Source organism: Ceratotherium simum, chromosome 35 (genome assembly GCF_057802395.1).
Source record: "Ceratotherium simum simum isolate JZ-2026a chromosome 35, ASM5780239v1, whole genome shotgun sequence".
NCBI classification, from domain to species: Eukaryota; Metazoa; Chordata; class Mammalia; order Perissodactyla; family Rhinocerotidae; genus Ceratotherium; species Ceratotherium simum.
Genome location: NC_141934.1, coordinates 10,688,033 through 10,711,622, shown reverse-complemented (window position 1 = coordinate 10,711,622; position 23,590 = coordinate 10,688,033). Strand labels below are relative to the sequence as shown.

Here is a 23,590-nt window from a genome sequence, read left to right as displayed (position 1 = left end):
TGCAGGGGACACTGGGCAATGTTTGGAGACATTTTGGGTTGTCACAGGGGAGGGGGCGGGGGGGAGAGGTGCTACTGGCATCTGGTGGGTAGAGGCCAGGGACACTGCTCAACACCCTACAATGCGCAGGACAACCCCCATCACAAAGAATGATCCAGCCCAAGTGTCAGTAGTGCCGAGTGGAGAAATCCTGAGATGCCCCAACTTAGAACAGCATCAACAGACGCACGCGCGCGCACACCCACACACGCACACACACACACACACACTACGGCATCCAGACCTATACTCCCACCCCCATGGAATTTAAAGAGACCTATGGAGAAAGGGGAAGGGGCAGGGAAAAAAGCAAGCCCCGCCCACAAATGGACCACCGTCACCATTAACGTCATATTTATTGTTATTTAGCTGCTCAGGAAAACATATACAGGTATATACAATATGCATGAATACAGAAGACTGCACTTTACATATTTTTTTTTAAAAAAGAAAGAAAAAAATAACACTCAATTTCATGAGCTATTGTCACAGTCTTCCAACCAAGCATTTCAGAAATGAATTTCTTTTAAGAGTCAAAAAAGATTACAGGATTGCCTAACACACAGCAGAGTTAAGTTTTCATATTTTACATGTGCAAGAACATTTTCGTTTTCTTTCCCGAAGAGTTTGCTCTGTAGTACCGATTACCAGTGTTTGGAGTCTCCGCGGATTGGCTGTGTTTTTAATTTGCTTCTATTCCTTCCATTCAACCCAATTTAATGAAATAACATCCTTTTGCTTAAGGCTATTTGTAAAGTTGTTCCATTCTGGGGTCGTGGGGAGCGAGAAATTTTCAAACTTCAGGGGTTTCCGAGGTGGCTGGGACCATGAGCTGATGGCCGAGTGTTGATGGACTCGACGCAGGGAAGGTCAAAGACAGAAGTCAAGATGCTTTTGGCTCCCCGGCCTTAAGCAATTAAGGAGAAATTATTCCTGTTTCAAAAATGAAATGATGAAGCTCTCAAACAGCTGTACACTGTGGATGCAGAGGGGGCACGAGGTTTCGCTCAGACTCGGCTGTTTCTCTTGCAGCCTGGGGCCGGGGGAACACTCCCCCCCTTTTCTTTCCTCTGGTGGCAGAACACAGGAAGTGAGTCGGCTCACACCTCCCCGCTGATAAATTCACACCACCTGCTTGTGCCTGCCGGGGTCGGCTCCCGGTCAGACGGCCCAGGCAGGAACCTCGGAAGGTCCAGACTCGGACCCGAGCCCAAAGGGCCGGCCGAAGGAAAGAAAAGGAGGAGGGAGGGGAAAGGGGGGGAGTTTTCTGGACGCTCTTCTCCATTTGCTGAAAAGTTCTTTGAAATAAACAAGGTGGGTGTTGTGGGGTGAGCCCAAAGCCCTCAGGTCACTGCTAAAAAAAGCCAGGACTGCAAACTCTGGGGGCCTGGGGTCGGGGAGAGGGTGAGAGGCTCAAAATGGAACATTTGGTAAGACACGATCAGGAACAGAAGCTGAAATAAAAGAGAAGAGTTGGGGTGAAGTGATGTTAGTCACTTCTTGTCTGGCCCACCCTGGAATCTGGGTGCCCCCACCACCCCCACGAGTCATACAAGCCCATCACCAGCACCCCGAGGTGGCTGCCCTGCCAACCCTGGACGCCTGTGACCCCCACCTTGGGAGAACCAGGTAAGAGGCTAGTCCAGGAGCCCCGCTCTCCACTGCCCTGCTCGCCCAGCCGCCCCCTCCTCTCTGCTCAAAGTCATTCCTCCGTGAGACGCGCGGGATGTGGCTCTAGTTCTGCAACAAGGTGAGATGAAATCCAAAGGGGAAAAAAATTCCGGAGTTAAGAAAAAGGCTCAGGAATCAAAGTCATTAGTTATATCCCCTTTCGTCCTCCTCTAGCCCTCAGGAGCCTGCAAACCCCTGCAAAGAAATACACCCAGGCTCGGAGAAGGCTGGCTTGGCAGGCTGGGCCTGGAGGCTCCTTCGCTGAAAGACGCCCCCAAAAAATGCTGGCAAAAGCCTCGTCCCTCCCAGGGCTGGGGGGGCGGCCCAGGTTGAGGCGGGAAAATAGATGGAGAGCGGGGACCAAATGGAAGAGGTGGAGGAGGGCCACCCAGTCCCTCCTCCTTCCCCGGGGACGCCTGGCTGGGAAGAGCTGTCCAGAAAGGCCGAGGGCTGAGAACTGCTCCTCCCCAACTCCAGCACCCAAGACCCAGCCGGCCTGGCTGCTGCACGGCCAAAGCCTGGAGCCCCCAGACACCCAGCAAGCTGGACGGAGGCACCGTCCCCCAGGCGGACCAGGGCTGCTTAGCACGGTGTGAAAATTCAGAGCCCAGGCGTCTGCGCAGAGGCCCAGAAAAGGAGAGAAAACAGCACTGTGGAACATTCCGGCTCCTTCCCACAGAGCGGGCTGGACACGTCATCACCTCCGTTGCAGAGAGCGGCAGCTTCCCGCAGAAGCGAGAACGGAGCCCAAGGCTGAGCGTGTGTTTGCAGGAGCCCAAATATATATCTCTGTTTTCTCAGGGAACAGACAAAACAAAATCCCCGGCAGAATACCTAAGGGGGGCATTAATTGTTTGGCTCCTGCCTGCCTGATGACAGTTGGGTGTCAATATATAATATTGTGATGACAATTCGACTTTCACCCGGCAATATTCCAGAACTACTATTCTCCAGGATTTCCATTTTAATAAGCAGTGAACAAAGCAAAAGGGGAAAAAAAAAAAAAAGCAGGGGTGGGGAGGAGGGGAGAAAAGGAACAAGAATAAAAGAGAATAAAAAAGGAAAGCAATTCTTGTCTTATTATGAAATAACAATACTTGGGCACACAGCAGCATGAAAATTAAACAAGGAAAGAGGTCATCTAAAAAATGTATGCCAAGATTACCGAAAAATGGGGAATTATCTAGCAGGAAAAAGGCTTAAGCAAAAGTTTGCTAACTGCAGAAGGGGTTAACACTGGTAACATACCGTGGCAGACGAGTTTCTTTTTTAAAAAAATTTTTTGAGGTTTTTTTTTTTCCCCTTTAAATTAACCCTTTCCGGTCCATATGCCACTAAGCAGGTACCAACCTAGGAAAAAAATCATCCACTCAGCAATAGTGGCCCTTGCAAATTAACAGGGGGGTGGGGGTCGGAGGAGGGGGGGAGAGAGGGGGGAGGGAAGGGCCTGGTGGGGGAGGGGCATTTCTTGTCAATTCAAGTTAGGGCGGCCACGAAAGTCCCGAATCTGTTGGAAATGTCGGAGTGCAGGGAGCGCCAGGTGGGCACGGAGGCTCGGGCCTTGGCGTCGCCCACGTCGTCCGTGCAGTGGACAGACAGGCACTGCAAATGGCTGCCAGACTGGGTTGCCGAGGCCTTGTTTGCGGGGAGGTCGTGGGCTGTGGAGACAGAAGCAAGAGAGGATGTTAGCTGTTAGGCTCTGCGGGAGGCCCTAATGGGGGGAGCAGGGGGTCCAGGCCCTCTTTCTGTGCCTGAAGATGCTCTGAGGGGCTCTAGAGAAGGTTGGTTCAAATGCCCCAGCTGTCGCCTCTGACTTGGCTGTGAGGCTCAGCCAAGGGAAGGCCCCCTGCTAGGGCTCAGTTTTCCCCCTTGGGAAATAGGAGAGTTGGGCAGGATAAACTCAGGGTTTGCCCATCTCTAATGGACTAGAGTTCCCAAAATATTAACTGGACCTGAAGGAAGTTGGGAAGGCTTCCTGGAGGAGAGGCATCTAAACTGGGCATTGAAGGATGTGTAGGAGTTCGCCAGATGCAGTGAAAGGGTGGAGGGGAGGATTGTCCAGGTCCAGAACACAGCCCATTCTCTTGTCATCCTCCAGACAGACAGATGCTAAGGGCCTACTATGTGTTGGGAACTTCCTTAAACAGTGCCAAACTGCTCAGAGCAGTAAAGACTAAGTCTAGACTCTCAAACAAGACCAGCGCCCTTTGCCCATCCCCGGCTGCTATATGAAAGGACTTTGGGTGTTAGGGGTGAGGAGTCTATTCCTCTTCTACACTCTCGATGAACCCTCAGTTTCCTTCCCACTCAATCATAAAGTACCAAAAAACCACAGATCACAGCGATGTCTGGGTTAGACACTCATGAGGGGAAAGGCAGTTTGACAACCATTCACACCTTAGTATGAATTAGACTAGAAGAGAGCATGAACTGGGAGTTCTGAGGCAAGGAAGGAATGGAGCAGTCATTTTGGAGGACTTCTAATTTACAGCTGCCAAGTGACCATTGGTTCTGTTCTGAGACCTGCTCTATGTTAATGAATATTCTCATTATTTCTCTTTCCTAGAGCCTGACTCTCAGAGAGGAGAGGTGACCTGCCCAAGGTCACACAGCCAGGAAGGGGCAGAGTTGGGTTTGAAGATGGGCTGGTGGTGAATTTCTGACTCAGTATAAGTGAGAAAAGCTGAAGTTGGGAGTGGGCACCCAGATCCAGCCGAGGGAGCACACCCAGATACTGAACTCCACGACCGGCCCGCCCGCCTCAGCACACTGTGCAGCCCAGCAGGGCCCTGTGCCAGGCAGGAGCTACCCCACCCATCTGCCCTCTGGGATTAAGGGGAGGCCTCCCCCGGGAGCTGAGCCACAGCCTGCAAAGAAAATCCTCCCAAAAGGATGGGTCTAGGCAGCCCAGACCAGGCTGTGACAACTAGGTTTGGGGTCCCCACCCTGGGGCCCCAGAGACACCCAGCTTTGGGACCTGCATGCTGGGAGGGGCTGGGGACGAATACCATCTTCTTTGCTCCTTCCCTCATTCATTCCATTAACAAGCCTCTATGGGGTCCCTAGATGTGCCGGAGTGGCGCTGGCCCTGCGGATCCAGCAGGAAACAAGGCAGACACTGTCTTCATCCTCCTCCTGGAGCTGAGGGTGAGGCCAGGAGACGGTGTCACAGCACAGTCATTTCGGAGTCACAGACCGGGGATCGAATCCCAGCCCCACCGCTGTGTGGCCGGGGGTCTGCCACTTGCCCTCTCTGAGCTTCAGTTCCTCATTGGTGAGGGTGATGTCATCTCCCTCAGGGTCTCGTCATGGTCTGGCATCTACAGCGATCCCCCGACAGGGCTGTCATTAGTATCTGGGAGCTCAGGAGGTGAGGGGTCCTTGCAGCCATCTAGAAGCCCCCAAGCCTTGTCCTCTCCTTGGGACTGGCAAGAGGGGCACATTCCCGCCCGGGAAATTGGGGTCTTTGCCCCATTTCACAGAAGGGGAAGCTGCGGCTCTGAGCTTGGGGTTTCAAAGCTGCTTCATACAGTGCAGCTGGGACGCCACTAACGCCACACCCGGGGCTCCCAGGGGAGAAGGTACCCCAGGAAGCTGCAGACGTCAGATGCAGGGTGCCCTCGCACACGGCAGGCCCTGGATTCCAGCAATGCCGACGCACAGCCCCCACGCCTCTGCTCTTGAGCCCACGCCTGCCTTGCTCCCAGTGACACCCTGCTGCTTAATACCCCCAGAAGGAATTTTGTTCCAAGCATGGCGAGATCTGGACGAGGGGGAGGCGTAGCATCTGCCAGAGGGAGAGACAGAGACGAATTCTAAAGGGGTTCCTTACCTCACTTTACACACGTTATCTCAAGGAGCTGACACAGCCATGCTTGTGCCCATTTTACAGATAGGAAACCGAGGCCCCTCGCCGAAGTTTGCACGGCTAAAGAGAAACCTGACCGAGGCCCGCCCTCCCACCCGGCTCCCTTGCTCTGTGGCTGCTGCACCAGGAAGGTGAAGGGGAGTCGGAGCTTCCTGAGTTGCAGGCTGAGATGGAGCACACTTGGCGACTTTTCTAGAAGCTGGGTTTGCTGGGTGATGGTTCCAGACTGACTCAAATAGCCAAATTTCCTAAAGATGCCTTATTTCCAAGCTACAGACGACTCGTAAGCACGCCATGCGCCAGAGACAGCTACTCTTCTTACTTGGGGTGGAATTAATGAGGCTGTGCCAGGCACAGCTGAACACCGCGGTGTATTATCCCAACTCAGCAGCTGGCAGACCCTTCTCCCCAATTTAGAGGGGCACCTGGGGCTCAGAGAGGGTGCAGGGCTTGCCCCACATCACAGAGCACGTGGATTCCCCAGCCTCTGCCTATAGGAGCAAGCGAGGCTCGTATCCACCAGGAATATTTTTCAGAGAGAATATTATTCTTCAGTTCTTGACAACCCAAGCACGACCAAACTCATCCTCCCGCCGGATTCATTCCAGCTAGGGGGACCCAACACCCCCTAGGACCGCGGCTCCCCGGGCTGCCGAGCAGCTGCCATAAATTAGTCCCACGGAAGCCGCCTCAAGTCAGAGCTTGCCTAGCTTGGGAGAGGCCCTCGGTCCCAGCTCCTCGAGGGGGCCGGCATACCGGCCCCCCACGCCAGGACCCAGAGATAAAGCCGCCCCCTCACCGAGCTCCAAGGGTTGGGGGTGACCCTGGAGTTACTCAGCGCCCGGCACTGGCAGACACTGCGGAACCCGATGGGTGTCGTCATGTTTTCCACTTGTGAGCTGTCGCCCTCCCCCATCAGACCCTGGCTGCCTGGGGGACGGGACCCCATCAGACCCTGGCTGCGTGGGGGAGGCACACGTCTGGTCTGCTCGGCGCAGCACCTCGCACACAGCAGGCGCTCAGCTGGAGCTCGTGCACTGACTGTGAAGTGACCCTCATCCCTATTTGACAGATGGGAAGACTGAGGTTCCAAGGGGCAGGGAGCTGCTCAAGGGTCACCCGAGGCCGGGTCACCAGCTTTGGGACCGGCCTCTCTTTTTAACCCAGGATTCTCAGCGGGTCAGGCCGAGGCAGAATCCCAGATCCCCCGTACCTGGGCAGCTGACCCCCAGCTGCAGGGCCTCAGTTTCCCCATCTGTAACTTGGGGATGGAGATTCCTGACGGCCCCGCTCGGAGCAGCTTGGGGCGCCATACAGGAGAAAGAGCTAAGGACGATGCGCATGTGGGGGGCGGGGGTCAGTCCCTGAGGCAGAGGTATCACCAACTCAAAACGCATAACCCCGAGTGGGCCTCACCGCGTGCAGGCGGCACAGCGGCCGAGGAGAGGGGCTTCTGGTTCACGGGACCGGATGGCGGGCCGGCCAGCAAGGAGGGACTTCAGGGCACCTTTTAAAGACATCCCGCCATTGGCCAGAATGGACCATCTCAGTCCCCCGCAGAGGGGGGTGGGCAGGGCCTGGAGCTGGGGCGCCCCGCTCTCTCCCGCCTTTTCTTCGTGTGCAGAAGTCCTCGCTGACCCCTCCACCCCTTCCCACCACCCGCTCCCCGCCACCGCAGCGTTTACTCCGCCATTTCCGGCGCCGCCGCCGCATCACACCGTCTAGGTCCCGCCGCCTCCCGCTCGCCCCCCGCGCACGCGGCACCGCGTCCGCTTCCGTCTTCCGCGCTCCTCAGTCCGCAGCGGGACAGGCAGTTCCACCAAGGGGAGGCGGGGACCGCGAGCTGGAGCCAAAAGAGCGACGGCGTGGATAGGGAATGTAATCCATTTCTCTTACAGGATTCGACGACGACGGCGCCTACCATTTGTGGAGCAGGGGACTTTTGCGCACATCCCTTCAGCTCCCAGAGCCTCAGTCCTAGAAAATGGGGGAAATAATAGGACTGGCCGCCACGGAGGCAGTTACGAGGATTAAGTGAAATGATCCATGGAAAGTGCTTAGCAGGCTGCCAAGACAGAGCGCGCTCCGCCAACACCAGGACCACCCTCCGCTGTTGACCAGACGGCAGGCGCGTGGGGACCCGCAGGGCCCGGACGGCTGGCCGGAGTGCTAACGGGGACGGGGACGGCAGAGGGACCATTTTGCTGGCCATAGCGGGGAGAAGGGAGAAGGGAACAGATGCGCACTTGTTAACCTGGGGACATGGCGTTGTTAATTGCACTTCTGGAGATGCCGCCCACGCAGGGGGCAGTTTTCTTTCTTTTTTAAAGGCAGCAAAACAGGCCTTGTTATCACCTGGCTCTGCATGCAAAAGCCCCAGGACGGGGTTCCAGTCTGGGTGAGCCACACGCTCAGGCATCGTGAGCTCTGAGGGGGCAGCTGAAGTGCTGTCCTGGAACCCTCCGAAAAGTTCCCGCCCACCGGAGGGAAAGCCAGCAGTATGGGGGAGGAGGCCGTGGGGGTCAAGGGTGGGCTCCAAATAGCGTCCAGATCCAGGGCTCCCTGGATGCTACTCCACACTGTGGCATGGGACAGGTGTTCGCCCAGGGTGGAAAAGGGGAACCCACTTCACAGGCTGCTGGAGGATTAAGCAGATAGCATGGTGATGTCTTGAGCACACGATGAGCCTCAAAAACAGTTAGCTGTTCTTAGGTTGATCACACTTACTGTTCTTTCCCAGCCCTGGGCTTTGGAGAGAGCCAGAGCTGGTAGTGCCACGTGCCAGGGGACAGTATCTTCATCCCCCTGGGTGCCGGGGCCTGCCCCACCAAGGCTGACAGGGGCCCGGCCTGTGATCCCCGGCAGAGCAGGCGAATTAGAATTCCAGGCGTATTTTGAACTCAAAGCTTATGTAAGGAGCAGTGTGGGCCCCACAATACAATAGCGAATGACTCTCGACCGACTCATCCTCACCGGATTCCGACAAAGGGAAACGTATTTTGGTTTTTCCTTTATTTGGACCTGGCTGGGGGGCTGGGGATGCTGGTGTCTGTCGCAGCTGCCACTCATCTGGGGGGCTGGGCCACTGGGCCTGGAAGCACAGGCAGGCCTGGGAGCCACAGGACCAGGCCACCTCCTCTCAGCGCCTCAGTCTTGCAGCCCTGCAGGCCCTGAGGGCCCCCGACACATCTGTGGCCCCCCAGACTCTCCTAGCTCCTGAGACAGGCCGGGCATCGCACCCACGCTAGCTCTGGGCATCAAGTGGTGCTCTTCCCTCTCCTCCATGCTCCAGAGTCCAGGCACCTGGGAGAGAAGAGGCTGCTCCAGAAGCCGCCTACCTCTCCCCTCCCCCTTGCCCCCACTCTGGTTCAGGCCACCACTGTCTCTGGCCTGCTTCAGCCGCCTTAGTACTCTCTCCGCTTCCACGCTGGCCCCCAAGCCCACTTTCCCCTGTGAGCCGCAGGAGTTGCCTGAAGCACCAATCAGGGCAGGCCCCTCCCCCACTCAAACCTTCCCTGGCTCCCCAGTGCCCCCAAGATAAAGTCCCCAGCTTGGCGTGACCTGGCCTGCTTCTCTCTTGGGCCTCCACCCTCATCTCTCAGTACCCTAGCCGCGCAGTCCCTCAGCGCAGCCCTGATCCTTCCCACCTCCACGCCTCTGCTCCTGATGTTTCCTCTGCCGAGAACACCCTCCCCGCCTCACCCCTGCTGACTCCTACCATCCTACCTGGCTGTCAGCCTCGTGGCAATGTTTCTCCAAGGCCCTACTCCGAGGGACGTGAACCCCTTCCCTGCTCGCAGATGGCACACCCACCCCCAGCCACCATAACGCTAATGACACTGCAAGCTACCGCCAAGCTGGCTGCAGGGAAGCACTGACACATCCACCCTGGCAGAGGGGGGGTCCTGAGATCAGGGCCCCTCGGCAACAGGATGCCAAAGATGGAAGACATCGGGGGGGACCCAGGAATCAGATGACCAAGTCCCTATCTCGGTTCCTAGCACTTTTCCCAGCAGGCTGACCCTGGGCAAGTCACTTTCCCTCTCAGAGCCGCAGCTCCTTCTCAAGGCAACGGGATGAGGACGGCACCCAGCTCCCCGCCACGTTACATCAAGTTCCATCGCACCTGGCATACGGTGGGGGCTCGGGAATGGCCAGCAGCTATCAGAGCAGACGCAAGTCCCAGGAGTGCAGAGTCTTGCCCAGAGGTAAGCAAAGTCGCAAGGCTTTTTAAAGCAGCACTAAGGCCCGTCCCCAAGAACCCGCCACTGGGGATGTGGGGGACCCGGCCCAGTGGAATTGGCCCCCATGCCCAACTGGAATCCTTCTGCAGAGCCCCACAACCCCAAGGAGGACCCCATCTGCCTGCCTGTCCATGCTCAGCCCCTGGACCGTATCCCCTCCTCTGTGGAGGGAGATGGGGTCCCCGACTCACCGGCTCTGGGCTCAGGGCAGGAACAGCAAGTCTAAGCCAGATGTCAGGGGGGCACAAAGAAGGTCTACACAGCCACCAGCCAAGCAGGAAAACAGAAAACCCCAAACCCCACTCCACGCCCTCCCCACTCTCGGCAGCTTTGGGGGGCCCCAACTCTGGGCTCAGAAGCCTAGATTCAAATCCCACTGCCATGTGAATCTCAACTCTGCTCCTCACCAGCTCCATGGCCCTGGGCAAGCTCAACTTGCTGAGCCTCGGTTTCCCCATCTGTAGAGGGATAACAATACCTCCAGTGCAGATCAGAGGAGCCTGGCTTGGAGACCTGAGGGCAGACACGCCCACGTGGCTACCAGCTGTCTCTCTGCTCCCTGGCACACGGCAGGCACCCCATAAGGATGTGTTAAATATTTAAATGAATGACTCACATTCTCATCCCAGCTCTTTACCTGCTGGCTGTGTGACCTTGGGCAAGTCATTTCCCCTCTCTGGGCCTATTTGGTCCCCTCTAAAATGAATGGTAGTGAGTGGATGCACAACCCCCTGACTCTTGCTATCCCTTTGGGGCAATCAGATTTTACGTTCAATCTAGGCAGGAGGCTGGGGCGGGAGCCCTCCCAAAGTGAAGGACACTAAGAGACACTGGCCTCAGGTCCCCTACGGGCCGGGTCTCAGCCTATCTCATCCGATCACCCCAACACCCAGGAAGACAGAGCCTGATGCTCCAGCCTACTTTACAGGGGACAAAACTGAGGTTCAGGGAGGGGATGTCACTGGCCTACGGTCACACGGCTGCCAGTGGCAGGGCCAGGGTCACTCCCAGGTCTGTCTGATGCCAAAGTGTGTGGTTTCATCAAAGTCACATGAAGAAGTAAAATGTCCCAGCCAAAGTGCCAGGTACTGCCTCTCCCTCCTTCTGTCTTCCCATCTCTCTCTCCCTCCCACTCCCCTCGAGTTCTCTCTCTCCCTCTCTGTCTGTCTCCCTCTCCCTCTCTCCCTCTCTCTCAGACCAACACTCTCAATTTTGGGGAAAGGGCCCTAACACTCACAGATGGATGCAAACGACAGCAGAGGTGACACAGCAGCCAAGGATGAAACCCGAAGCCCCTTCCATGCTTTCTCTCTGGACGCTGCCTGAGAGTCCCCACACCAGCCCTGGCGGATGGGGGGTAGCATGTGGCATGCACGGGGGCTTTTGAGAGCCAGGGAGGGCCCCCATCGATGATCCGGAGGGGCCCCGTGAGGCCCCACCTTCCCAGGCCCCACAAGGGTGAGGAAGGGGCCTCGCCAGCCACTGGGGCAGCTCCGTCTGGTGAGAGGCTCGGCCAGGCCCCTGGAAGCCTTCGGAAACTAATTGGAGTTGACTTGGCTGAGGGCAGCTGTCATTTAGATTGAGAACTGGCCGAGGGCTCCGCTGAGGCGAAGCAGCAAGGGCATGGCGGGGACCAGGCTGCCTAGAGCCGGGGGGCGGGCCTGGGAATGTGGTGGGGGCTGAGTTCCAGGGACCTTCCCCAGCCTCGAAGGAGGAGCCGGGGTGGCATCTGAGGCCCAGAGTCCACAGGAAGGACAGGGCCTGAGTGCCTCCAATTGGGCGCCGTCTCCTGGCGCCTCCGGCCACGCAGCCAGTGACCTGTGACAGATGCGGCCCTGCGCACCCCTGGGCTACTCCTGGCCTGCGTGCTACCGAGACGTGACAGGCTGGGGGGCTGCGGGCCGACCCCTCAGCCCGCACCTTCCTCCTGACAGTGGCCGTGGTGGTGCAGCAAGGGAGCGTGTGTGGGGAGAGCACTACAGGGCGAGTCCAGAGCAGCGGATTTCAGCCTCAGCTTTGGGAACATTGACTCCTCTGAGTCTCAGTTTTCTCATCCATGAAATGGGGATGGAGACAGTATTATCCTCACAGGGCCATGGGGAGGGTCCAGGGCTAATGCCAGCAAAGCCTTAGCACACTGCCGGGTACCAAGGATGCCCCAAGAAATAGTAGCTGCTCTTAATATTTCTAGAATGATTATTGTATTTGAGATTTTCTCCAGCCCTGTCTCCAGCACAGCCCTTCCCACTCTCTGTTTTCTCGCCTTCCCACCCGCAATTCACCCCCATGGCATTGGCCCCATTGCTGGGTGGCCCTGGGCAGGACACTGTCCCTCTCTGAGCCCCAGCATCCTCACCTGTACACCAGGGCAACCTAACCCCAGGCCAGACACATCACTGAGCTCCCAGCCCTCTGCCTGGTGGGCGGTAAGCCATTCAAGAATTATTTTTATAAAATAAGGCAAATGTCCACATGCATCTCTGTGGATTTAGAACTTCATTGCTTCAGCCCAGTGGAGGAAAGACCAGTGACGAGTCTGAATTTTACAAAATAAGTTTTCGAAGTGCCGATGGTTTGGGTGGAAGTTCTTGGGGGCATCTGCCCTGCTCAGCCATCCACGGGTCTGCGGGAGCCGTGTGATCTTCCGTGCCGGGTGGGCGGGGCTGCAGGTGGCAACTTCCCACAGCGCTGCTGCGTCCCCGAGGAAGGGCCGTGCAGACAGAGGCTTGGGTTCCAACGTCAACCCTGTCGCTCCCGGGCTGTGCAACCCTGGATCAGCCCCTGTGACTCCCTGAGTCTCCGTTTCCTCACCCAGACAATGAGTTTGGTCATTCCCACCTTGCAGAGAGGGGGATGAAATGCCCGGTACCCAGGAGATGCTTGGTATCCTGTCCCATAATCACTTCCGCAAACCCAGGCCTGGGGCAGCCTGTGCGAGGGAGCCCTCGGGACATACAGCGTGGCAGTGGGCGAACGCATCCCAACCAAACGTGTGCTCCCCGCCGTGTGCTGGGCGCTGGGCTCAGAGAGGCCACCCCAACACAGAGCTCCCAGCCTGGTGGAGGGATGTTCTGGTAAAACGCACCTGCAGGACAGCACAGGCGCTGTCGGAGCGAAAGGCTGCCCTGTGTCGTGGGCCCCTGGGGCCAGGTAGGGATCTGGGAAGACTTAGCAAAGGAGAGGACGTGCTAGGGGGACTTAAGGATGAGTATAAAGCTTTACGGGGTCTGACTGTTTCAGAGGAACAAGAGGCCAGCCCAGGGACCCTGATTTGGGTCCTGCGAGGGACAGGGAGGAAGAGGAGGCTGCAAAGGTCAAATGAAGTCATGGAGGCCCCAGGAAGGAGTTTGGCTTTGTTCCTGCGAGCAAAGGGGAGCCAAGGAAAGATTCAGAGCAGGGGAGGGGCATCGGGAATCTGTCAAAATTAGTTAGAGGCTTGCACCCTATCCATTCCGGCCTCGGTGTAGGACACCTGACTCAGAAACACACTCCCTCGTTGGGGACACGGTCCTTTGTGCTCCCCAACTCTGAGCAAGTTGGGGGAGCGGATCCCACCCCATGGGAACGGTGCTCTGAGAGAGCGCTGGTCGAACTTGGCCGGCCGTTCCTCCTTGGCAGCTTCTGAGTCAGAGGCCTGTAACCCGGGTCCCCGAGAAACCCAGCTCCGGTCCTCCTAGCCCTGCCACGTCCCAGCTGATGGCCCTGAAAGCGACTCTAGCTCTCTGTGCCCCCACCCCCCCCAACAATGGATGTGATCATCGTGCCCTGTGCATTTACACCAATGGATCCTCTCTGAGGGTACAGGAGGGGAAACCAAGGCACGAAGAGGGGCGGAGATGTGTCCCACGTCATCCAATGGTGAGCAGAAGGATAGGGGGCAAGTCACTTGATCTCTCTGAGCCTCAGTTTCCCCATCTGTGAAATGAGGCCATACACCTAGTGGGAGGGCTGCTGGGAGAATGACATGATAATATTAACAGTAACAGACAACAATTAGAGTTGACATCTATCGCGTGTTCATTCTTTTAAACTCACTAATTCCTCACCACTACCCTGGAGGGCAGCTTCTGTTCTCTTAGCCCCATTTCACAGCTGAAGAACCTGCCAGGGTCGGCAAACCACGGCCCGTGGGTCAAATCCCACCCACCGCCTGATTTTGTAAATAAAGTTTTATTGGAACACAGCCACGTTCATACGCTGACATTTTGTCTCTGGCTGTTTTCATGCTACAATGGCAGAGTTGAATAAAAAAGGCCATTCCAGAACGAGTCCACAAATGCAACACAAGAGGAGAAAGGTGGGCTCTCCGAGGCAGAGGGAGTCAGCCACGTCAGGCCAGAGGAGATGGGCGGCCCCCCAGCACCCACTCCTGCATGGCCTCCAGGGACGCTGTCACAGCTCAGCCTCGACTCGGGGAAGGACAGAGTGACGGGCAAAGAGCACGGTGACAGGCCAGGCAAGCGGGGCTGTGTGGACAGCAGTGGGCAGAGCATCACCCCTGGGCTGGCCCGGGGTCTTCTCACTGGCTGGTCTCATTTATCCCCTTGACGGCCCTCTGAGGGCCAAGGTCACACAGCTAGAACGTGGAACCTGGGTCTGTGTGATCCCAGAGCCTGTATCTTCTTAACCACTCCGTGGCGCCTGCCTGGCCTGGACGAGACAGATGGGTAGACCAGTAGAAGCCGGTCTGGGCTCGGAAGGAGCCGGTTGGTCACTCCCATCAAAACAACAGGGAATGAAGCTCCCCGGTTGCCCGGTGGCTGGCACGCCGCTCCTCAGCTCTCACCTCCCAAGGGTTCCAGCAGGTCTAGCCTCGGCTGTATGGGAAGGGGTGTGCCTGCCACAAATAGCCCCCAACTTGCTATCCCTCCAGGCTGCGCGCTCCTCCCCTACTCCAGGAAACTGAGGCCCCACTCTGCCAGAAGCTGGCTGTGTGACTTCAGATGTGTCACTTGCCCTCTCTGGGCTGCCATCCCCTTTGTAAGCAGCAGGAGCCCCAGCTGCCAGGCCTGTGACTCTGTGACCTAAAGAGGCCACCCACGTAGGTGTTCTCTATCCCGAATGCTGTGGGCTGATGGGAAATGTTGGCTAATCTGTACCTTGGAGGTGGGAGAGGGGACTGGCTTGGCCCCATGTGTTCCCACTGGGCCTGCAATGCCCAGAGTACATCTCTGACGTTGAGCTGGGAGCGTAGGGTATGGGCTCTGAGGGGAAGGTGGGGGATACCACATTCCTTCCAGGTGGGGAGTGTGGGAAAGGGCAGGCACAAGGGTGGGGGGCAGGTGACTAGGTTGACCCCAGCCCCACCTTCAGTCAAATTTTCCCCAGATGCAACACATTTTGCAACACCCACACCCCACCTCTTGGAAGGATTTTCTGGCTTTGGCCTCTGTCTCAGGTATGAAGAAGCAGGATTAAGATACAGTGCCTCACCTTCCGTGGCACAGGTCACAGCCCATGGTCCCTGTGGTCTTCTGAGGAAGGTAGAACTGGGCCCTAGGAAGACTGGGCTGGCTGGTGCTGTACACTGGGGAAACTGAGGCCAGAGAGGAAGTCAGGGGCAGAAGTGTGACCAGATCAGAGGATTCTGGCCTGCCTGCCCAAGCCAGCACTCAGTCCTGTCCTCATTCAGAAGGTTTGATAATGGAGTTGGCAGTACGCTGTCACCAAGTGGTGGCAATACTACTCCTGCCTGCTCCCCCCTCTTCCTGGACCATGACTGTAACTTCTCCCTTCACATAAGTAACTCTTCCATATCCTCCTTCCTCAGGTAGGTCTCTCCAAGCCCCTCGATGGGCTCCAATGCCCACCATACTGTAACACCTGGTGCTAACCCTGAATTCTCATAATTGCCCTATTCTCTGCCACAGCCCCTAGACTGTGAGTTCTATGAAATCGAGGACCTTGTCTCCCCTATTCATCACTGTAGCCCTAGCACCTGGCACATAGTAGGCCTTCAACCAATATGTGCTGATTGCATCAATTCCTGTGGGCAGGAACAAACCCTAAAGAATCACTAAAATAAGGAAGACAAATCACATCGCCTGGGCTTCCAGACAGACCTCAACAAGAACTGTTCAAGGCTTCCTGGGTGCCAATGAAACAAGATGTCCTTAGGAGGTTTGCCCACAGCCCTTCGCCCAAACTTACCAAGAGGGCCACCCTCTCTCACAGACTATCCAGAAAGGGAGGAAATGCATCCACTTACTCTGCAGAACCCCAACGCCTACAAACTTCCTTCCAAGTCAGGAGGTTAGAATTCTCCCAATTTACTTTAGACCCTGTGGCGAGTGAGGAAGCCACAAGATGCGGGTCCCTTCATGGAAAGAAATACTCAAGAGGTCAGCTGGCAAATGCCAGCCATTTCCTCCTGCCCGGGGATGACGACCCAGGGAGGCCCCTCTCCCAACCAGCACCCCACCCAGCCACGCTTCCTGCCTACTGACCCCGAGCCTGGACCAACAGGGATAACCTCTGGGGTGAATTTTAAGTTGACGCCAGGCATGAGAACCAGTTAAACTACCCGCCAATGCTCTGACGCCGTCTCTCTTTCTCCTTCTTTTCCAGGGAAGGGAACCACATTCCAGACACCATTCTAAACGTTTCGTGTATATCACTGCATCGGGTCACCCTGTTCACCCTCGGAGGGAGGAGCTGTTATTCCTCTTTTTTTTTTTTAAGTGTTTGACGTTGGGTTTTTGTTTGGCTGGTTGTATGTACACATGTTATTCTTTTTTAAAGGACGCAGAAACGGGTTCAGAGAGGTAGGGTGACTTGCCCAACACCACACAGCCAGGGAGCAAGCAAGGCAGGATGAAGCCAAGTCCGTTTCCAAAGGCGTTTCTACTTTTGCCCCACACCAGAAAGAGAGGGAGGGAGAGAGGGGGAGGGAAGGAGGGAAGGAAAGAAGAAAAAATGATTCCCACTCTCCCAAAGGCCCGTCACCCTGCCGTCCCTCTCGGCCCGCCCACTCTGCCTCTGGCAGCACCTGCCTGTTCCTTGGGGTGCCACAGGGGGAGGAGAGGCTGGCGTATGTGCCATCTGAGGGGGCGTCTGGTCCAGGCCAAGCCTCGCCCACTGAAGGTCTGAGCCTTGGGGAACCGGGCCCCCAGGAAGGCGAGCGGTGCAGACGCTGCCGTGCAGAGCTCACCCACCTGAGCAAAACACTTGCAGAGGTGGTTTCTAGCTGCCTGGAGGCAGCGCTCTCCCGTGTCTGTTGCTAAGCAACAGGCTTTCCCCCGACGACCCACCTGGAGTTCATGGCACGCTCGGGATGTAACAAGTCGATGATCTCGGGGCCTCTGTAAGCTCAGGGGCTCTACGAATCTAGAACTGGGCTGTCCAACACGGTAGCCACTTGTCCCAGGCGGCTTTTTAATTTTAAATGTAAAATTAAATAAAATTTACAAATCAATTCCTCATTCACAACTAACCACATTTCACATGTTCAACAACCGTCTGTGGCTAGTGCTTACTATACTGGACACTGCAGACCCAGGGCATCTCTATCATCTCAGAAAGTTCTACTGGACTGCACTGGTCTGGACGCATCATCTATAGTCTCTCCCGATCTGTGTCAGCGGCTCCCATGCCAACTAGTTTCCTAACAAAAGGCAAGCCCCACCGAAAGGTGTTTCCTCTTGAGCCCACGGCAGACATTGCTCATCGATCCCAGCATTCCCTCCCATGGAACCCAGACACAGCCTCAGAGTCTTTCCCAACACAACGCTCCAGGTAGCCAGAGCTAATCAATCCCGATTAGCACTTGACTTTGAGTCTGTAAATCTGACCCAGTCCAATTACAGAGGAAGAACCTGAGGCCCAATGAAATCAAGTGACTCTCCCAAGGTCAGATGACGGGGCCAGGCCATGCCAGGATTAAAACTCACGTCTCCTGCCTCCTGTTCTCCCCCTCACATCTCCCCCATGAAAACTGTGGATAGTCGAAGTTCACAATCCCGGAAATGCAGTGACTGAAGACGAAGAAGAACGATGATGATAATTGCAATAATAGCAATGATGCCAATTTATTGATCACCTGCTACGCGGCCGGCCCCAAGCCTCAGGTTTCACCAGTACCTTCCTTTATGCTCATGACAACCTACAACGTACGCATTATTATCCCCATTCTCCAGATGATGAGTGAAGGGAGACTGGGAGACCCAAGGCCAGACAGTCACCACGCGGCCATCATAATCTGATATTGATAACTGGCATCAGGAGGCGGCCCAGGCAGGCCCTGGGCCAGGCAGAGAACCACGTGGGCTCAGGTCCCACCTCTGCCTTTTCCCAGCTGTGTGACCTTGGACAAGGCACTTTCCCTCTCTGGGCCCTGGTCTCCCTGCAATGGGGTAACAGCTCCTGCCTTGATCAAAGAACATATAAAAATGTCAAGATGCTGCATAAACAGTAAAAAAAGGATGCTTATCGTCATTATCCCTACTTCACAGTACAAACCTGCTTTAACTTACTCTTAAATAAAACCATAAAAGGTATTTCGAGTCCACGAAATAATAACAGTAATCGGTTCCGTGTATTGCGCAGTTTCTCTGGGCCGAGCGCTGTGCCAAGCACTTTCCGTGTATTAACTGGAGGGTCGGCAAAGTGCAGCCCACCCACCAAATTCAACCCACCACCTGATTTTGGGTTTTGGATTTTTTTGCAGCCTAGGAGCTAAGAATTTCCCTTTTTACATTTTTTAATGGTTGAAAAACATCAAAAAAATAATATTTCATGACAAATGAAGATTACATGAAGTCTAAAGACCAGTGCCCATAAATAAAGTTTCATCGGAACACAGCCACGCCCATTCACGTGCGCAGTGTGCTGCCCTTGCAGACGCAGGCAGGGGTGGGTGGATATGACAGAGACTTCGAGGCCTGCAAAGCCCAAAATATTTACCATCTGATCCTTCACAGAAAAAGCTTGCCGACTCCTGCATTAACTCATTGAATGGTCAACAATACTCCCATTTTACAGATGAGAAAAACTGAGGCTCAGAGAAAGGAGGTGATTTGGCCAAAGTCCCACAGCTGGGAAGTGGTGTTGCTGGGATTTGAACCCTGGGGAGAAGATACTAAACCTTGGACTCCAGTTGTGGAGGTCGACGATTGGGGTCTTCCTGAGAGGTTGTGGGACAAGACATGGGTCAGGCCACCTGCTGGAAAAACCAAGCCCAACGCTACTTGCTGAGGCTGCTCAGACATAAAAAAAGAGGAAAGGGGCTGTGTGTGTCCTCCCCCCCAGCGCTCTCTGCCTTGGGGAGAAATCACTGCTGTAAGTGTAGGTCCTGGTGACGGGGACATTCAGGGGCAGCTCACCCCAGCCCCACCAGACCCAGTGCCAGGCCCAGCAGGCGCCTGCTCAGCCCGTCTTCACCCCACTGCTCCACTGCCTCCCAGTAGAGAAATCGCCCAAGACTAATTGCAAGTAATATTTAATTTTATTGGAGATAATTACATGAAATTAATTCGGCTTCTACCTGGAAACACTTTGTTACCATTCGCTTTCCGAGAGAGCCGGGGTGGGGTGATATTGAGGCACGCAGGAGCAACTGGGGTGGGGAGGAGGAGGAGGGCACCAAAATTTGTACTGAAGAGGCCACAGGCTTCATGAAGTGATCAAGTGAAGATAACAGCCAGCCCTCCAGTGAGCTCCGACTGTGTGCCTACGTGGACTTTCCTCGGCATGACGTCACAGTCTCGGGAACACCCTGCAGGTGGGCGTCAGACCACCTCCCATTTACAGAGGAGGCCACTGGGTCCCAAAGGATAGACGGCTTTTGCCATCAAGGAGAGAGCCCGGCCCTGGCTGAAGCCCTCCTTGACCACTTCCTAGCTGCATGATCTTGGACAAGCCAGCTCACCTCTTGGGCCTCAGTTTCCTCATCTGTCAAATGGGAATTAGGATAGTCAACTGCCTCAGTGATTTCGAAGAGTCAATAAAACAGCGCAGATGACATGCTTAACACAGTGTTTGGTACTCAGCAAGTGCTCAATAGATGCTACTATCTTATCTTCATCATCACCATCACCATCACCATCACCATCACCATCAAGTGGGGCTGCCTGCAGGCTGGGCCTCCTGCCTCTGCTGGGCCTAGCTTGAGGCTGGGTTGGGGGAGGATCAGGAGAAGAATTTGGGGAAGGCCTAGCTTTCTCGGCCTCCCCAAGGAGGCCCCACACACAGAACCTCTGAGCCAAGAAGTACAAATGAGGCCTCAAACAGGCCTCCCCTCCCCAGGCGCCAGCCCCCCATCCAGCCCTCCAGGAGCTCCATTTGGGGGCACAGGCTCCCCTGGGGCACCAAGAAGAAAAAGGGGCCCCTCTCCCACAGCTGCTGCTGTTGCCAGCCTCCCCGAGGCCCGAGGGGGCCTGGAGCCGCTCTGAAAGGCCGCCGGGCGCCCGGGCTTCATTCAGCTGTTTTCGGGAGGCTCCAATGAGTTCATTTTACCGCGGCAGAATATTAAACAGCTCCTGGGGAAACAGATGCTGGGCTTTGGTTTCAGAGGGAGGGAGGAAGGGAGGCACGGGCAGGCGAGGGGAGAATTCAAGTTCCGCTTCAGGTGGCTCCAAAGACATTTCCAGGCTCAGCTCAGCCCGAGTCGTTGTCACGGTGACTGGTGACCAGGGGCCAAGCACATGGCATCGTGCAGGAGCCCAAGCTGGCACCTCGAATGCCTCACTTCACTTAGTCCTCACAACCACCCTACAAGGCCCATTTTATAGATGAGAAAATTGAGGCACAGAGTAACAACGTGACTCACTCGAGACCATATAACAAAAGAGGCCGCCGAGATTCAGACCCAGGCCCCCCAACATCATCTTGGTCCTTTTACCTACGTGACTCTCTCTCACTACCCCCATGGTGCCCTCTTGGGGGCAGACACCAAGCAAATGGACCCCTGAACAGACCTGCAGCTGCCAGGCGCTGCATGTGCTCAGATTTTCTTCCACTCTGCAGAGAAACGATCCCACTTTCTATTACTCTAATAATAATCCTTGATGTCGAAACAGCTTTCCTAGAGGTTGCAAAACATATCTGGGTGTATTGCTTCCTCTAAGCTTCACTGCAGCTTCCTCATTCCAGACAGGGCAACTGAGGCCCAGCCAGCAGGGTGGAGCCCAAAGCCACTGCCCAATTACAGGCAAAGCCTTGAAGCAAACCTTCCTCTGTTCCCCCTGCAGACGCAGGGTCCAGACTCATCCCACTGCCGCCCAAGGTGGCATTCCCTCCCCAGCACCAAAGCACAGAGAGGTAAGGTGACTTGCTCAGAGCCACACAGCCCGGTTCCAAGATCAACCCCTCGAGCTGGGCTAGGGCAGAGGCCCCCACTCCCAGCTCTTACTGGCTCCCACTGGGAGCCCTCACCCCCCTGGCTACCCAAGAGGTGCTGATCATAACATGGGCCTTCTTCCCTTTGGCACTTCGTTGGTGCCTACATTTTTTTCCTCCATGATTAGGAATAAATAATAACAAATTTAATGCATGTTGAAGCTTACCAGATGTGAGTCCCTGATCATATGGCCTTATGTGTACGAATGGGTATAGTCCCTCCACACGGAACTCCATGGGGTTGACACTGCTGTCATCCCCTCTTCACAGACGAGAGAACCGAGGTTTGGGGATAACATTTGTGGTCACTGCCATCTGGGCCCCATGTGCTACCTAAGCCACTGGCAGGCCAGACCCCATGTCACCCTGACAGCACCCCGGCCACATGCACATCCTCCTGAGCCCCATTTCACGGACCGTCCATCTCGCCATGGCCTGGGTAACCCCACAGGTTTTGGAGACCCGGAGGGCAAGAGGCACAAGCTCTGCACTGTTTCTCTGTTTCCATGCACGGGCAGCATGCCCATGCTGAAGGGCAGCCTGGCCCAGTGGGCAGAAAGATGGGGGGCAGATCCGGCTTTACCACCTCCCAGCCACACCCACAGGCAGGTCCTAAACTCTCTGCACCTCACCCTGCTCATCTGTCAAATGGGTCAACAGAAGTAGCTGCTTCACGGGGGCGTGAGGATGCCGTCCTCGGCTCTCCAACTGGCCCCCCTGCCATGTCAATGGCTGCAGAGCGGCCTAAGGAATCCAAACGCCATCCTTGAGTCAGGCCACTCCTCTTACTGGACCCGGGGGACTCTGGGACACGGGAATCAAGGGTTGGGAACAGGGAGAGCCAGGCCCCAATCCCACCGCTACCTGTCGCCAGCTGGGAGACTCGGCACGCACCATGCCTCCTGGGCCTCGGTTTCCCCATCTGTTAAGCGGGACATCTCCTGGGATGCTGACGAGGTTGAAGCAGTGAATGTGGCCAGGCCTGCCCCACCGACCCCGTCTACATGGGTGGCATCTGGAACCCGGTCCCCAGCAACCTCAGGTGCTCAGTACACGCTGATGGACCACAAGTCCAACTCGACATTCTTCTAAGGGACCCCCCGTGACTGCCCCCAGCCCTCCCCCTGCACCCTCCCCTGCCACCACGGAAGTGGTTTTTAGCCTCAAACCCTGAAAAAGGATGACCAAGTCCCCTGCCTCTAGTGGAGAGAGTAAGCAGCGTCCAACCAACAGGCAGAGGCTGGGCTCCAAAGGGTTAACCTCAGCTCTGCTTTCTCCCGAAAGGCAAAGACAGCAGCTGAGGCTGCCCCCCTGCTCCCCGCTGCCTGAAGCCTGACCCCTGACATTTCCACTCCCAGCCGCACTTGCATTTAAAAAAGGGAAGGAAAAAAATTTCACCATCCGCACAGACAAACAGGTTGGGGAGAAGTGGGGGGAGAGACCAGGCAAGGGGGGCTGTAGATTTCCTTGAGCAGAGTTCAGTTCACCCAAAAACAATTTTTTTTTAAAAAAAAGAAAGACCTAGAGAGGAGGCAGAAGGGGGAACAGGAGAATGAAAAGGTGGCAGACGAATTCTCCAGAACCACCGGCACCGCTACGTTTTCTGATTAATTAACCCTGAAAGGGGCCTCTCTCCCAGCCCTTCCTGGGGGAGGCTGGGGCTGGCGGAGCCCCGTGTGCAGAGCAGGCGGCCTCTCTGGGGGGGATTCATTTAGGGGTCCCAGGGGAGACTCAATCCCCTCTCGAGGCTGCACTGTAGTTAAAGCCAGAGATGATAAGGAATTTATCAAATGAGATTTACACAGCGAAACCCTAATTAAGAGGTTAGTCTCCAGTTTAATTGCCTTCAAACCTAGGCAGGCCCAGGCAGATGGATTTTCAGGCTGACCTCATTAAAAAATAATAATAACCAAATAGAATACAGAGGAAAACCTAAAGTCCACAAGGTGGTCACAAGTCGGGGGGCAGGGGGTGGGCACGGCAGGCCTGGCCTGACCCAGAATGCGCTGGTGCCCCGGGCTGGCCTCGGACCCCCGAGCTAGCATCCTTCCCTCACTGTCTCTCTCCTCTCTTGAAATCTGGTGGTTCTGGACTCCCCGCTCCTTGAGGCCTTTTCTCCCCCAGCCTCTGCTCCCCCTGAAGCTGGCACGTCGGAATATAAATTGGAAGCATGCACGCCCCCCCACCCCACCCCAGGCGGACGCCACATACCAGACAAAACGGCTGCAGGCCTGGTCATCTGGGGTTAAGAATGGTTTTTGTTTTGGGCAGGGAATGTGGAGGAGCCCAAAGGAGCTGGCCCGGACGATTGTTCCAGGAGTGAAAGAGACAGAAGGAAAAAGAGGAGGGGGAGACGGCGGGAGAGGGGGAGCCGGAGCAAACACCTGGGGAAGCACAGCCGGGGATATTTTCTGTCCCCCAGGCCTGCAGAGAG

General features: G+C 55.9%; 1 protein-coding gene across 1 annotated transcript in view; it reads right to left on the bottom strand.

Annotated features, from left to right (window-relative positions):
• Nucleotides 1-2,656: 2,656 nt before the first annotated feature.
• The window catches only part of MN1 (MN1 proto-oncogene, transcriptional regulator), a 43,798-nt gene continuing 22,864 nt past the window's right edge, over nucleotides 2,657-23,590 (bottom strand). Inside the window, exon 2 of the mRNA XM_004429843.3 lies at nucleotides 2,657-3,368. Coding sequence (XP_004429900.1) covers nucleotides 3,187-3,368 — 182 coding nt within the window. The 3' untranslated portion in view covers nucleotides 2,657-3,186. The remainder of the gene's footprint in view (nucleotides 3,369-23,590) is intronic.